Consider the following 15813-nt stretch of genomic DNA (forward strand, 5'->3'; position numbering starts at 1 on the left):
ACAGGAGTGAAAGTTCTGAGCCCCATATCAGTCTTCCCAGCCTGGGGGTCCAGCAACAGGAGGAGGAGTCTCCAGAGAATCTGGCTTTGAAAGCCAGTGGGGTTTGATTTCAGGACTTTCACAGGACTGGGGGAAACAGAAATTCCATTCTTGGAGGGCACACACAAAGTCTTGTGTGCACCAGGACCCAGGGGAAGAAAGCAGTGACCCCATAAGACACTGGGCCAGACCTACCAGCTAGTGTTGGAAGGTCTCCTGCAGAAGTGGGGGGGGGTGGCTGTGGCTCACTGCAGGGACAAAGACACTGGCAGCAACAGATCTGGGAAGCACTCATTGGTGTGAGCCCTCCTGGAGATCACCATTAACCTCACCAAACAGCCTGCATGCTCCAGTGCTGGATTGCCTCAGGCCAAACAACTATCAGGGAGGGAACACAGCCCCATCCATGAGCAGACAAGTGGATTAAAGTTTTACTGAGCAGGGCCCTGCCACCAGAGGGACAAGACCCAATTCTACCCACTCCCAGTCCCTCCTATCAGGAAGCTTGCACAAGCCTCTTAATAGCCTCATCCACCAAAGGGCAGACTATAGAAGCAAGAAGAAATATAATCCTGCAGCCAGCAGAATGGAAACCACAATCAGAGAAAGTTAGAAAAAATGAAATAGCAGAGGAATATGTTCCAGATGAAGGAACAAGATAAAACCCCAGAAAAACAACTAAGTGAAGAGGAGATAGGCAAACTTCCAGAAAAAGATTTCAGAATGATGATAGTGAAGATGATCCAGGATCTCAGAGAAAGAATGGAGGCAAGGATCTAGAAGATGCAAGAAATATTTAACAAAGACTAAGAAGAACTAAAGAACAGACAAACAGAGATGAACAATACAATAATTGAAATGAAAAATACACTAGAAAGAATCAATAGGAGGATAACTTAGGCAGAAGAACGGATAAGTGAATAGGAAGACAGAATGGTGGAAATCACTACCATGGAAGAGAATAAAGGAGAAGGAATGAAAAGAAATGAAGACAGTCTAAGAGACCTCTGGGACAACAATAAACACACCAATATTCACATTATAGGAGTCCCAGAAGGAAAAGAGAGAGACAAAGGTCCTGAGAAAATACTTGAAGAGATAATAGCTGAAAATGTACCTAACATGGGAAAGGAAACTGTCACTCAAGTCCAGGAAGCAGAGAGTCCCAGGAAGGGTAAACCCAAGAAGGAACAAGCCAAGACACATAGCAATCAAATTGACAAAAATTAAAGACATAGAAAAATATTAAAAGCAACAAGGGAAAAACAACAAATAACATATAAGGGAACTCCCATGAGGTTATTGGCTGATTTCTCAGCAGAAACTCTGCAGACAAGAAGGGATTGGGGTGATATATTTAAAGTGATGAAAGGGAAGAACCTACAACCAAGAATACTCTAGCCAGCAAGGCTCTAATTCAAATTTGATGGCAAAATCAAAAGCTCCACAGATCAGCAAAAGCTAAGAGAATTCAGCACCACCAGACCAGCACTGAAGCAAATGCTAAAGGAAATTCTCTAGGTGGGAAAGAGACCAGCAACTTTAAAAAACTTTGTACATATATAGACTGCCATGTCAAAACCTCATGGGAACAGCAAACCCCAAAACTACAATAGATACACACAGACAAATAAAAAGTAACCCAAACACAACAATAAAGATGGTCATCAAACCACAAGAGAGGAGAGGAAGGAAAGAAAAAAGACCTACAGAAACAAACCCAGAACAATTAAAATGGCAATAGGAACATACATATTGATAATTACCTTAAATATAAATGGATTAAATTCTTCAACCAAAAGACAAAGACTGGCTGAATGGATACAAAAATAAGACATGTGTATATGCTGTCTACAAGAGATCCAACTTCAGGCCTAGGGACACATACAGACTGAAAGTGAGGGGATGGAAAAATGTATACCATGCAAATAGAAATCTAAAGAAAGCTGGACTAGCAATACTCATATCAGACAAAATAGACTTTAAAATAAAGACTATTACAAGAGACAAAGAAGGACACTACATAATGATCAAGGATCAATGAAAGAAGAAGATATAACAATTGTAAATATCTATGCACCCAACATAAGAGCATCTCAATATATAATGCAAATACTAACAGCCATAAAAGGAGAAATTGACAATAACACAGTAATAGTGGGGGACTTTAACACCCAACTTACAACAATGGACAGATTATCCAGACAGAAAGTCAGTAAGGAAGCACAGACCTTAAATGACACATTAGACCAGATGGACTTAACTTATAGAGCATTCCATCCAAAAGCAGCAGAATACACACTCATCTCACATGCACATGGAACATTCTCCAGGATTGACCACATGCTTGGTCACAAAGCAAGCCTTGGTAAATTTAAGAAAATTTGAAATCATATCAAGCAACTTTTCTGACCACAATGCTATAAGATTAGAAATAAACTACAAGAAAAAAATGTAAAAATCACAAGCACGTGGAGGTTAAACAATATGCTACTAAACAACAATGTATCACTGAAGAAATCAAAGAGGAAATCAAAAAGTACCTGGCGACAAATGAAAATGAAAGTACAACAATCCAAAGCCTTTGGGATGCAGCAAAAGCAGTTCTAAGAGGGAAGTTTATAGCAATAAAATCTTACCTCAGGAAAGAAGAAAAATCTCAAATAAACAACCTAAACTTACACCTAAAGCAACTAGAGAAAGAAGAACAAACAAAAACTAAAGTTAGTAGAAGGAAAGAAATCATAAAGGTCAGGGCAGAAATAAATGAGGTGAAGAAAACGGTAACAAAGATCAGTGAAACTAAAAGCTGGTTCTTTGAAAAGGTAAAGAAAATTGATAAACTTTTAGCTAGACTCATCAAGAAAAAAGGGAGAGGACTCAAATCAATAAAATTAGAAATGAAATAAGAGAAGTTACTACAGACACCACAGAAATACAAAGGATTATAAGAGAATACTATGAGCAACTGTATGCCAATAAAACAGACAACCTGGAAGAAATGGACAGATTCTTGGAAAGGTACAATCTCACAAGACTGAACCAGGAAGAAAGAGAATATATGAACAGACAATTCACAAGCACTGAAATTGAAACTGTGATTTAAAAACTCCCAACAAACAAAAGTCCAGGACCAGATGGCTTCACAGGGGAATTCTATCAAATTTTTAGAGAAGAGTTAACACCCATCCTTCTGAAACTGTTCCAAAAAATTGCAGAGGAAGGAAAACTCCCAAACTCATTCTATGAGCCACCTTTACCCTGATACCAAAGCCAGACAAAGGTACCACAAAAAAAGAAAATTACGTGCCAATATCACTGATGAACATACACACAAAAATCCTCAACAAAATACTAACAGTCTGAATCCAACAATACATTAAAAGGGTCATACACCATGATAAAATGAGATTTATCTCAGTGACGCAAGAATTTTACAATAACCAGAAATCAGTGTGATACACCATATCAACAAATCAAAGAATCAAAATCATATGATCATCTTAATAGATGCAGAAAAAGCTTTTGGCAAAATTCAACACTCATGTATGATAAAAACTCTCCAGAAAGTGGACATAGAGGGGACCTACCTCAATGTAATAAAGGTCACATATGACAAACCTACAGCTAACATCATACTCAACAGTGAAAAGCTGAAAGCATTTCCTCCAAGATCAGGAACAAGACAAGGATGTCCACTCTCACCACTTTTATTCAACATAGTTTTGGAAGTCCTAGCCCTGGCAATCAGAGAAGAAAAGGAAATAAAGGGAATCCAAATTGGAAAAGAAGTAAAACTGTCACTGTGTGCAGGTGACATGATCCGATACATAGAAAATCCTAAAGATGCTACCAGTAAACTACTAGAGCTCATCAATGAATTTGGTAATGTTGCAGGATACAAAATTAATATGCAAAAATCTGTTGCATTTCTGTACAAAAGCAATAAAAGATCAGAAAGAGAAATTCAAGAAACAATTCTATTGTTTGTTTCAATAGGAAACAAAAGAATCACATCAAAAAGAATAAAATACCTAGGAATAAACTTGCCTAAGGAGACAAAAGACCTGTACTCCAAAAACTATAAGACACTGATGAAAGAAATCGAAGATGGCACAAACAGATGGAAAGATACACCATGTTTTTGGATTGGAAGAACCAGTATTGTCAAAATGACTATTCGACCCAAGGCAGTATACAGATTCAATGCAATCCATATCAAATTACCGATGACATTTTCTCACAGAACTAGAACAAAAAATCTTAAAATTTGTATGGAGACACAAAAGACCCCGAATAGCCAAAGCAATCTTGAGAAAGAAAAATGGAGCTGCATGAATCTGGTTCCCTGACTTCAGACTATACTACAAAGCTATAGTCATCAAAACAGTATGGTACTGGCACAAAAATGGAAAAGGAAAGAAAGCCCAGAAATAAACTCATGCCCTATGGTAAATTAATCTACAACAAAGGAAGCAAGACTATACAATGGAGGAAAGACAGTCTCTTCAATAAATGGTGCTGGGAGAACTGGACAGCTATATGTAAAACATGAAATTAGAACATTCTTTAACACCATACACAAAAATAAACTCAAAATGGATTAAAGACCTAAATTTGAGACCAGATACTGTAAAACTCTTAGAGGAAAATATTGGAAAAACACTCTCTGACATAAATCGCAGCAATATCTTTTTTGATCTGTCTCCCAGAGTAACGGAAATAAAAACAAAAATAAACAAATGGGACCTAAGTAAACTCAAAAGCTTTTGCACAGCAAAGGAAACCATAAACAAGACAAAAAGACAACCCACAGAATGGGAGAAAATACTTGCAAATGATGTGACCGACAAGGGATTTGTCTCCAAAATTTACAAACAGCTCATGCAGCTTAATATCATAAAAACAAACAACTCAATCAAAAACTGGCAGAAGACCTAAATAGACATTTCTCCAAAGAAGACATACAGAGGGTCTAGAGGCAAATGAAAAGATGTTCAATATCACTAATTATTAGAGAAATGCAAATCAAAACTGCAATGAGATATCACCTCACCCCAGCAGAATGGGTATCATCAAAAGATCCACAAACAACAAATGCTGGAGAGGGTGTGGAGAGAAGAGGACCCTCCTACACTGTTGGTGGGAATGTAAATTGATGCAGCCACTATGGAAAACAGTATGGAGGTTCCTTAAGCAACTAAAAATACAACTACCATATGACCCTGCAATCCCACTCCTGGACATGTATCCAGAGGAAAACATGGTCTGAAAGGATATATGCACCACAATGTTCACTGCAGCACTCTTTACAATAGCCAAGACATGGAAGCAACTGAAATATCCATCAACAGAGAAATGGATAAAGAAGATGTGGTACATATATTCAATGGAATATTACTCAGCCATTAAAAACAATGACATAATGCCATTTGCAGCAACATGGATGGACCTAGAGATTGTCACATTGAGTGAAGTAAGTCCAGCAGAGAAAGAGAAATATCGTATGATATCACTTATATGCAGAATCTAAAAAAATGATAAAAATGAATTTTTTACAAAATAGAAACAGACTCATAGACTTAGAGAGTGAACTTATGGTTACCAGAGGGATGGGTGAGGGGGAGGGATAGTTAGGGTGTTTGGGATTAATATGTACACATTGCTATATTTTAAATGGATGACCAATAAGGACGTACTGTATAGCAAAGAGAACTCTGATCAATATTATGTAGCAACCTAAATGGGAAAAGAATTTGAAAAATAATAGATATATGTATACATTTAACTGAATCACTTTGCTGTACACCTGAAACTAACACAATATTGTAAATCAACTATAGTCCAATATAAAATAAAAAGTAAAAAAATAAATTAAAAAATAAAATAAAAATAAATAGCACCACCACCAAAGAGAGGAGAGTTATACTAATCACAGCATATTTAAATTACAGTGTGAGTCTTATTTCAAATCGTGGTGGCCTCACTGGGGAATATACAAGCTTGTAAAAAACACTCACTGCATGTTAAACTACTTGGAATGCTTTCTTGGCACAGCCTTAAGTTTGTTGGGCATTTTTTTAACCCTCCTGGAGCTTACAGAATAGCAGTAATTCAAATAACTTAATCTTAGTCACAGAAGATAAAATTGCAAAACCACACTGTTATTTGGAAATTAGGTATATACATGAAGTAAGTTTGGGGGTACTAAACAAGGGTATGTATAAAAATGCAGTAAAGTTAAGAAAAATGGCCCCAGGATTTCCAAATCTAGACTGAAAAAAGAAACTGGAAGAGGATTTAATTCTCATATTATAAAAACCAGCCATGGCCACAGACACACATTCCATTGTGCTGAATTTAAGTTAATAGAGAAATATCAAGCACGAACTATTGGGCCACAAATGTATTTCAGAATTTTTTCTCAAAGTTTCTACAATGTTCCTCATTATAGATTATTCATATATTTATCAACTGTCTTTCTGAATTTACCCATTTATATTTTCAATATGTACCACATTTTAAACATTCATATTTGTTGTTTATGTTAAGCTTGGACTTTGGAGATAGATTTTATTTGTTTCATGGTCCATATAGCCAATTGGAAATACATACTTTCAACAGCCGCTTAGGGACTTCACCTAAGAATATCTTCAAGGACTAAAATGGATCTCACCATTTCTGAGGAAAATTTTGGTATTTAGCACAAGTTCCCCAGTAACCAAGAGAAGCACTTCAAAAGTCCCAAAGACCCAACCCATCTCTGGCTTGTGGGAGCACTACCAGAAATCATCATCATTCTTAAAATGAATCAAAATAGTGAGTGATCAAAAAATCTAATCAATAAGCATTTACTCATTGTTAGGGAAAATGTAACCTTTTTCTCAGTATATTAAACGAAGTGAAATCATTCATTTGCCAAAATTTAACAGGTATCTAAAGTTTGGGTCTTTTGTACTTGAAACCTTAAACTGGTTTGTTTTACTGGTACCTTCTCCTAATTGGTCCATTTCCATGCAAAAATAAGATGACCTTCCTTTAGAGAAAAAGATTTTAAAGTCTTAAATTTATCAGCAACATTACTTGTAGTTTGAAACACAAGAATTTTTTTTCAATAAGCAACATAGAATACTTGTACTTTAGATGATCACCAAAGTCATCAACTCTAATTGTCTAAAATGAAGTCAAGGTTCAGACCATGTTAGGCCTTGTGTGGAATTCCTTGTTAAAAAATTTGGACTTGATCTTGAGTATGCTACAAGAGCAACCGAACAGGCCTAATCAATTGTATTTGGACAAGTTCCTCTCTCAAGAAGGTGGAGAAGAGTAGGGAATGTATACATACACACATATGTATATACACACACACAGTAGGGAATATATATATACTCATGTATGCATATGTACAATAGAACACATATAATTATGGCATATATATACATATATACATACATATATATGTATATATGCTTAAAATCAGGGAAAAACACAAAAGATAACAAGGTAGCTGAGTACTCTGGGCAAAGAGGATAATGGCTTGCCATGGAATAGGATTAGTGGAGATAGGAAGAAATGGGTGAGTGAAACATATTAAGGAAGAAAAGAAAAAGCTTGATGATCGCTTATATCTATTGAGCAAAATTGAGAAGATGTCAAGGGTTTTTGATGTATAACTAGGTAAGTTGTATGTAATAGCATTATTCACTGAAATAGGAAACTTAGAGAATTAAGTAGCATGGAGGAAAAGATGTTTAGTTTTGAAAAAAGTTGAGTTTGAGACACTTGAGGAAATGTCTCACAGGGATTTAGATATGCATGTCAGAAGCTCAGAATGGTTTCTGACAATTAAAATGTGCCATCAGTATGTAGATGAAGAGACTTGCTGACTTGCCAAAGAGGCCTTTCAACAAGAAAGAGGCAGAACTAGAACTCAAAAGCATGCCTGGCTATAGGACTCATGGGACTTCCATTCAAACTGAAGGGATCCATCTGAGGGAGGTCTATGTTTTCTTTCTGGGTACAAAATGAAGATGTAAAATATTTAAATTTAATTAATTTATTCAATAAGTAATTACTGAGTATCTGTCATGTGTGTCTTAAAACTCCAGAGTTGGGAATGGAGTACAGTCCTTTATTATTCTCTAAATGGGTTATCTCAAGTGTTACTTGTTTCTAACAGGGAATGTCTAATTAAAAATTTGTGACAGTGATAATAGCTGTAGTTGCTTCCCAGATGCTGCCTGAATTTCCAGAGAGCATAAATGATAGAGAACTGAAATTTCACTCTTCTTAGAACATAACTCATTATGTTCATCTCTGAAAAGAAATGTTGATCATCCATATTTCTCCTTCAGTACTATTCTGTTTTACCCTTTGCATCTTAAAACAATAAACTCTGCAATTACATATAGTGACAATACAAATTGTGTGGATGAAATTGTTGAACCATTAGGTTCTAATATTCCATTAATATCTGAAAATGCTTAGAGCAGATCAGTTAACCCTGCCTTCCACTTTAAACACCTAGATTTACACCTTAGCAAATTCACTTCAAGCAGCCTACATTTTTACTAACAAAATTAAAGCTACAATCTCCTCATTTAGCTAATCAATTGTTTGTTGTTGGAATCACCAATTATTATTATTATTATTTTAAGATTTAATTTTATTTATTTTTGGCTGTGTTGGATCTTCGTTGTGGTGCTCGGGCTTCTCCTTACGGTGGCTTCTCTTGTGGAGCACAGGCTCCAGGCGCGCAGGCTCAGTAGTTGTGGTGCACAGGCTTAGTATCTCTGTGTCACGTGGGATCTTCCAGGACAAGGGATCGAACACATGTCCCCTGCATTGGTAAGCAGATTCTTATCCACTGCCCCACCAGAGAAGTCCTGGGATCACCAATTATTATATAATCAGAAGGGAGTAAAATAAATTGTCTTATTTTCTATCCAAGAAAAGAAAAGGAAAATGAGAGTGGAAATCAGGAGCTTCTTTCAGATAAAAAGGGTAGTGGAAAGATGGTGAGACAATTACAAATAAAAATTCTGGGTTTTCCCAACAACTAAACTTTCTGAGCTATAGTTTTCTCATCTTTAAAAGGAAGACAACATTAACACCCATCGTGGAAGAAAATTTTATTAGCTAATAATACACATAAAATGCCTAGCACTATGCTTGACACCTAGAAGGTGTAATGGTAGTAAGTATCTTCATTTTTTTAGTAGGATAAGTATTTTAAAATTAAAGAAAATGGACATTGTTATTTTAGTGAGTTACAACAGCAACTACAAAACATCTAACCTAACATATTCTCTTTGGGAATAAATAGCCATAAAGCAACATGTACTTAAATATTTGAAATATGCTTTTAAATAGAAAGATATCCCTCTAAGAAATGAGAAACCTAACTGAGCCCAACAAACTGAGTGGCTCAGAGCCAGTGTGAACTTTAATCAACCTGCTGTAATGCTCTTAAATGATTAAAACCAAAGACACTAGTGGATTGTAATAGTAGAGATTAATTTAGATTTCTTACAATAGTTGTGTTTTTTGCAAATTGGTTTACAGTATACAAAAAATAAATAGCAAGAGCTCTCCTTTTTTGTTGTAGTGTGATTAAAAATTTTCTTTGAGATTCTTTTTCAGATCTCAGAAATATAAACAACTAGCTATTTAGGTCTAGCAAAGTGTGAGCATAAGAGCTATGTCCTCAGTAATCTTTATGACACCCTATGTCCTTTCTGAACTATCTCTAAAGTTAGTTTATTTTGAAGGTGGCATGTTAAACCTACTTCCAGAGAGACAGCTAAGCACTAAAAGTTTACTTTCCAGATAAATAATGCCGACTTTTCATAAATTGGTGCCTTGTTCTTGTGCTTCATTTTTTTTCCCTCCAACAACCTCAATGTTTATAGTATCTCTGGGGCACTCAGAAAACACCATTTTGCAAGTTTAAAAATCATCAAGATTTTTCTTTCCCACTCTGAATACTCCCCAAAGTACCTAGTCCCATGGCAGGAATGAGAGAACATTGAGAAATAAATGCCACTTAATAGTCCTGATTCTGCTGAGAACAGAGTATTTGAGATGCAATAGTTTTATAAGTCACTAGAGTAACATTTAATGCACAAGAAGAGTTACCTGGGTAATTTACACCCTTTTATCAAAGTAAAATGTTCCTCAATGATGCTTATTAACATGTAATGGAGATTACACACTATGCATTCTGTAAAACTTGAACTGGGTAAAAAAAATCAGTCTGAGTTTAAAAAACCAGAGATGGGATAATTTTTTAAAAGAAATATTGATATATTTCAAATATATAAAACACTATAACCTAATTCTAACAATGTGTTTCTGAATGAGTCCTGTTTTACTTATTTTGCATAACTGATTTTTAAATTCCTTTTTAGTTAATAGCATCATTTATTTATATGTAGCTTACAGATATTTATGGTGTCCTTACTACTTCTTTGTCACTGTAGAAAGTCTTTCCTTTCATAGATCTTAGAATCCAGTTTAAAAAAACAGGCCAGATGATGCAAAATAATTAATACAGGAAAGTTTTTAAAGAATGTGAGTTCTCTTAAATAGGTTAAACAGTACCTGAATTCTTAGTTATGCCATATGTTTGCTCAGAAAATTACTTCTTTGAAATGATTCAGTATTAGAGTTCTATCCAAGTTCAACTGAATGATGGAAGTTAGTAGCTCCCTTCTCTACGCTTTCCTCAGCATTTTCTTCAAATATCAATTACAATTGTGCTGTAATCTATGACATTTCATGTTAGTGTTGTCCTGTGATCTCCTTAAGGCTCCTTAAACTATCTTCATATGCAGGGTTTAATACAAGGACTGGCATATAGGAGATCTTTAGTGAAGAAAAAACAAGAAAATGTTATCTAATGAATGCTTTATTTGACCCCTTTCCTTCCTATTCATATACCATATGGTACATTAAAATCTGGATTGGGAAACCCAGAAATGGAAATTCAATCAAGTCAGTTGAACTCTATTTTTCATATCTTCATTTGCTTTTTCCAGATCCACAATTCTGTAAACCATTCCAGTAATGTCCAACTTGACAGACATTTATTTTGCACCTTCTCTAAGGAATAATGTATTTATTTGCTCTGTTTACATGCATAGACTACCTAGTGCCTCTCAGATGACAATCATCCTGATATTGAGAGAATCTTACTTCCTTTATCATTTTCCAAAAGTAAAAAAGAAAGATCTCTAAACCTTATTGTTTGTAATGATTTTTTTAATGACATCCTTCATGGGAAAAGAAACACTTGGCCAGGACTCCAAAATTTGTATGAAGTCCTAAAACATTTAAATCTACTTTATCTGCTGAATAGTCGAAGCCCAAGAAGACAGATAAATTCTAAGTCCATTCCTGGGCCTTTATAACTTCACATTTTAGAGAATTCCCATCATTAAGACTTTATAATGATTTGTCTATTCCTATGTACAAGTTTCCATGATGGACTCAAGTTAGAATCCCTCTGGATTTCTAAGAATCACTTCTATCTCTGAAGTAATCCAAGAGCTTCTGGTGAGCAGAAGCTGACCACACAAGGCTCAATGGCACACTATATGATTCATGACAAAGGAAAAACATTCAAGTCAGTGCTCTCCAGTCCAGACACAAAGACCATAACTTCACTGAGAGAAGCTGGCTTGTATTGTAATGTGGTGACTAAATGTGTGTCTAAATATAAACATTATGATATTAGGAAAAATGTAGACCAAGGAAATTTGGCACAAATAGAAATAGTATTTCCCTGATCTCAATTATTATTGAGAACATGTAAGCAATGGGCCCAAGATCTGAATTAAGTGAAATTAATCCTTGACTTCCTCTGCTAATGGTAAGGAATCTTAGAAAATCTAAAACTTACTTTTCCTGGTTAGGAATTCATTTTAGCTGCCTTTCTGGTTACTACTGAAGCTGAATCCAGCCTCTGTACCCCAACATCAAATTAAATCTCAGAGACAGAGTTTTGGGTGAAGTAGAAAAGAATAGCTTTATCACTTTGCCAGGCAAAGGGGGCAACAGCTGGCTGATGCCCTCAAAACTGTGTGTACTAACTTGGAGAGGGTAATGAGAAGTTTTATAGTAATGGTTCCAAGAGGGAGTGATCAGCTTGTGGACATACTTCTGATTGGTTGGTGGTGAGGTAAGTAGGAGTCAACATCATCAACCTTCAGGTTCCAACTGGTCTGGGGTCTATGTACTTGTGGGCAGCATACCATCTTTAACCATTAACTTCTTCCACCTAGTGGGGGTTTCAGTATCTGCAAAACAGCTCAAATATATTGTTGTGTGTATTCCTTGATGGGGACCTAGGACCTTGCCCCAAAGCTGCACTATTGTTTCTCTTGACTATTTCACCCTTGTCTCTGCATCCTCTCCCTTCCCTAATTAACAACTGCTTGAATCTGCCCTTTGGAACTCAGTGAAGGCCATGAGGCTGAATGAAGCCTATTTCTTGTAGTCAAAGAAATGGGGGACACAAAAGGCTTTTGTGCACAGGAGCCCCACAGGGCCCTGCTCAGTATCACTATTATGCTGGGCTAATAGTATTTCCCATTTTCCTAGCCTTCAGCAAGGAGGAAAGAGCATAGTATTAGTTCACATACCAGTAGAGAATTATGAAAGAGCATATTTTTGTGCAATGAAAAAAGTTTTAACACTTTTTTGTAATAGGACTCCGCTATGATTGTTTCATTGAATCTAATAGTGAAATACTTTTGATACTTAGCTAACTAACCCTAGTGAGTAAGAAGTCTGAATTTATAACAAGTATATAAGATTCCTATTTATAGAACTTTTAAAATTAATGTTGAATTTCTTCAGCTCAACTGTTAGTGTTTTTAAGGTTGTCATTGGAAGCTCTTTATGCCTCCTAGTTCCCACATTTAGTGGATTATGTGATCCGCTATGCACTGCATATATTTCCAGGTGCTGGGGATACAGCAGTGAACAGTGTCACTCCCCATTTTAATGTTGGTCAACAGTTAAAAGATGTAAGGTTTTAGTCCATCAATTTGCTGCCCTGGAGTTTTAGATAAAGTCAAATAAAACCAAGTCAGTGAGTTTTCATTAAACACATTTGCTCTGTGGCAAGTCCCCAAGATTATGCCAGTTTAAAAGTTCCGACAAATCTGGGGGTAGATGTGGCAGGTATGGCTGTCACTCTGCCTGCTGTTGTTTCACTGTTTTGCAGGAACATTCAGCATCTAAGAAACAATCCAGGACTTCCATCCCCTGGGAAAACTTGAAACCTATATTATTGCAGCTCCTAAAGCCCATAGATTGCAACCCAGGGATCTTTAACACTCTAGAACAAATGAAGCAAAAAGTGGTGCATTCCCTTTGCTAAAAAAAAGTAATAAAATGGGGTAGATTTTACTTCCAGAGGATGAGGGCACTGACATATTCTTGATTATTCATAGACAAAGTGTAAAATTCATATTCTATAAGGCTGACAAGGCACTTTCTAGCTTGCAAACAAGATCCATTTTCCCTTCCAGTACATCAAAGAAACTTTTCTTTATTTCCAGTCAAGTACATACATAAAATTCTTCTCCAAAATGTCTCTGTTGAGAAAGTCTAGCAGCTTGGTGGTAAACTGCTGTCTTCAAGAGATCACATGAAAAAGACCAACATCTACAATCTCCCACCAAAAAAGACAACATGATCTAGAGCGGGTCCTGTAAAACTTTCTTGTAAAGGCCCAGTGTGTAAATACTTTAGGCTTTGCACGCAGTATGGTCTCTGTTACAATTACTCAAGTCTTCCTTTGTAGAGTGAAGGCAGCCACATACAATATGTTAATAAGTAAGCATACCTGTAGTCCAGTAAAACTTCATTTACAAAAACAGGCAGCTGGCCAAATTTGGCTCAAAGGCCTTAGTTTGCCAACCCCTGATCTAGGTAAATCTGTATTCTGACCAAAGGTAACACTTCTCATATTTATTTAGGATCTCACTTCTATTTTGTGTCCTATCATATATTGAAATAATCATAAGCATGTACCTTAAATAGTGAAAGAGATGTAATTTTTCATTTATCATCAGATATCATTTGTAATAAAGGTATCCTAATGAAGGATATCCTCAGAAACCTAATGTTCACCCCTTTAATGCTATTTTCCCCTATATTGATCCAACTTTTGTTCATTTTTCTATATTATAGATGATTATTCCTTTCCTTATAGTATAGTAAGTACAATTTAAATTTTTCTTATTGTTTTTGCTAAAAACATTCTTAGAGGCACTTGAGCTATCCAGGGGCATATGCCCTACATCAGTGGCCTCAATCTGAAGTGATTTTCCAGTTATTTCCATTACCACCATCTTGTATATCAGCTGTCAATGTCAGTGTGTCTATTTCTAGTAATCCCTTTTCTTATATCCATACTTCCTCCCTCCATAGCCCAATGCATAAAATCTGCTTTCTAATGAAGAACTGAATTCTTTCTGATTGAAAGACCCAGATAACCTAGTTTCTGGAACCACTTAAGCCACCATAAACCCCTTGGCCCTTTGAAGGAGCACTACATTTCCCTTTTGGGTACATAGACTTTAAAAAAGCTATTTTCCACAACACTCAAAAGGTTGGCTGCTTGTTTCTTGTCTGTTGGCCAGGTCCCAGAGCATTGAGGTTACTGGAAGTCAGATTAACAGATAAATGAAGAATTTTCCTAGAGTACTAATACCTCTTTATTTTTCAACTTGTTTTTCGAAAAACTGATAGAAGATTTTTCTTTACTGATTTGCTACTGAAAATTTACGCCATATCTTCTTCTCTCTCACTGACTTGGATAGTTTAGCACAGTGAACCTCAACGTTGGACCCTGAGTCATCTAGGGAAGCATTGAAAAAATACCAAACCCTAGGTCTCACCCTGTAGAGTTTTTAATCATTTGGTTTGGGAGATAGAGAATAGGCATTAGTCATTTTTGGTTTGGTTTGGTTTGGGTTCAAGATTCCCAGGTGAATCCTATGTTAATCAAGGGCTAAGAACCACTGGTTTCCTATATCCAGTTTCTTTTAGGAGTCTGTGCAAAGGATTAGGGAGGGGCGGTTTACCTTGATGCTCCTCTTTCTATTTAACACATAATAAATGGACTTTAACTTTCTCTCCTTTGAAAAATGCCCTGCAAGTTTAATTCCAAGTGGCTGTATTTCAAAATATATACTTTTTTGTATGATCTCACCATATGGAAAATGTAGTAAGTCTAGAGCCTTCAGTGTTAAGATCCTTTATTCTCTTTTCGGCTATTGCATCTTAAATAACTGTTTTTGATAACTGTGAAGCCAAGTGAATGCTACTGTCTTTCTCTTGTTCATAGCACCAGAAGAATGGGCCATGACCCGCTCCAGCCTGAAGGCACCACCACCAAGGTCAGCCCGAGGGGGATACAGGGAGCACCCCTATAGTAGATACTGAGGGTTCTCCTCGCCTGTGACCTCACCTCAAAGACAATTCATAGCCTGTGGTCTCCACATAAACAGCAACATGACAAGTAATAGTCCTTTTCTTTGTTCCTATTCTAGGGATAACTGCTCATGATTGCTCCCATATATTTCTTGTATTGCCCTGATACTGTTGGCGTGACACTGACATTAGTATTATTTTATAAAACAGACTAAAAAAAACATTGACAAGCATTGTCTATAAACCATTCAGTAGGATGATATTCTCTTGGTTGTTTTCATTGTTGTGTGTAATCTTTTTTTTTTTTTCCTTTCTTTCTTTTTAAAG

The 15813-nt window shown here is 36.1% G+C and overlaps 1 protein-coding gene across 1 annotated transcript in view; it reads left to right on the top strand.

Annotated features, from left to right (window-relative positions):
* Nucleotides 1–15498, top strand: part of KHDRBS2 (KH RNA binding domain containing, signal transduction associated 2) — a 721197-nt gene extending 705699 nt beyond the window's left edge. Inside the window, exon 9 of the mRNA XM_036870525.1 lies at nucleotides 15401–15498. Within this exon, the coding sequence (XP_036726420.1) occupies nucleotides 15401–15498 (98 nt within the window). The remainder of the gene's footprint in view (nucleotides 1–15400) is intronic.
* The last annotated feature ends 315 nt before the right edge of the window (nucleotides 15499–15813 follow it).

Source organism: Balaenoptera musculus, chromosome 11 (genome assembly GCF_009873245.2).
Source record: "Balaenoptera musculus isolate JJ_BM4_2016_0621 chromosome 11, mBalMus1.pri.v3, whole genome shotgun sequence".
Classification (NCBI taxonomy): domain Eukaryota; kingdom Metazoa; phylum Chordata; class Mammalia; order Artiodactyla; family Balaenopteridae; genus Balaenoptera; species Balaenoptera musculus.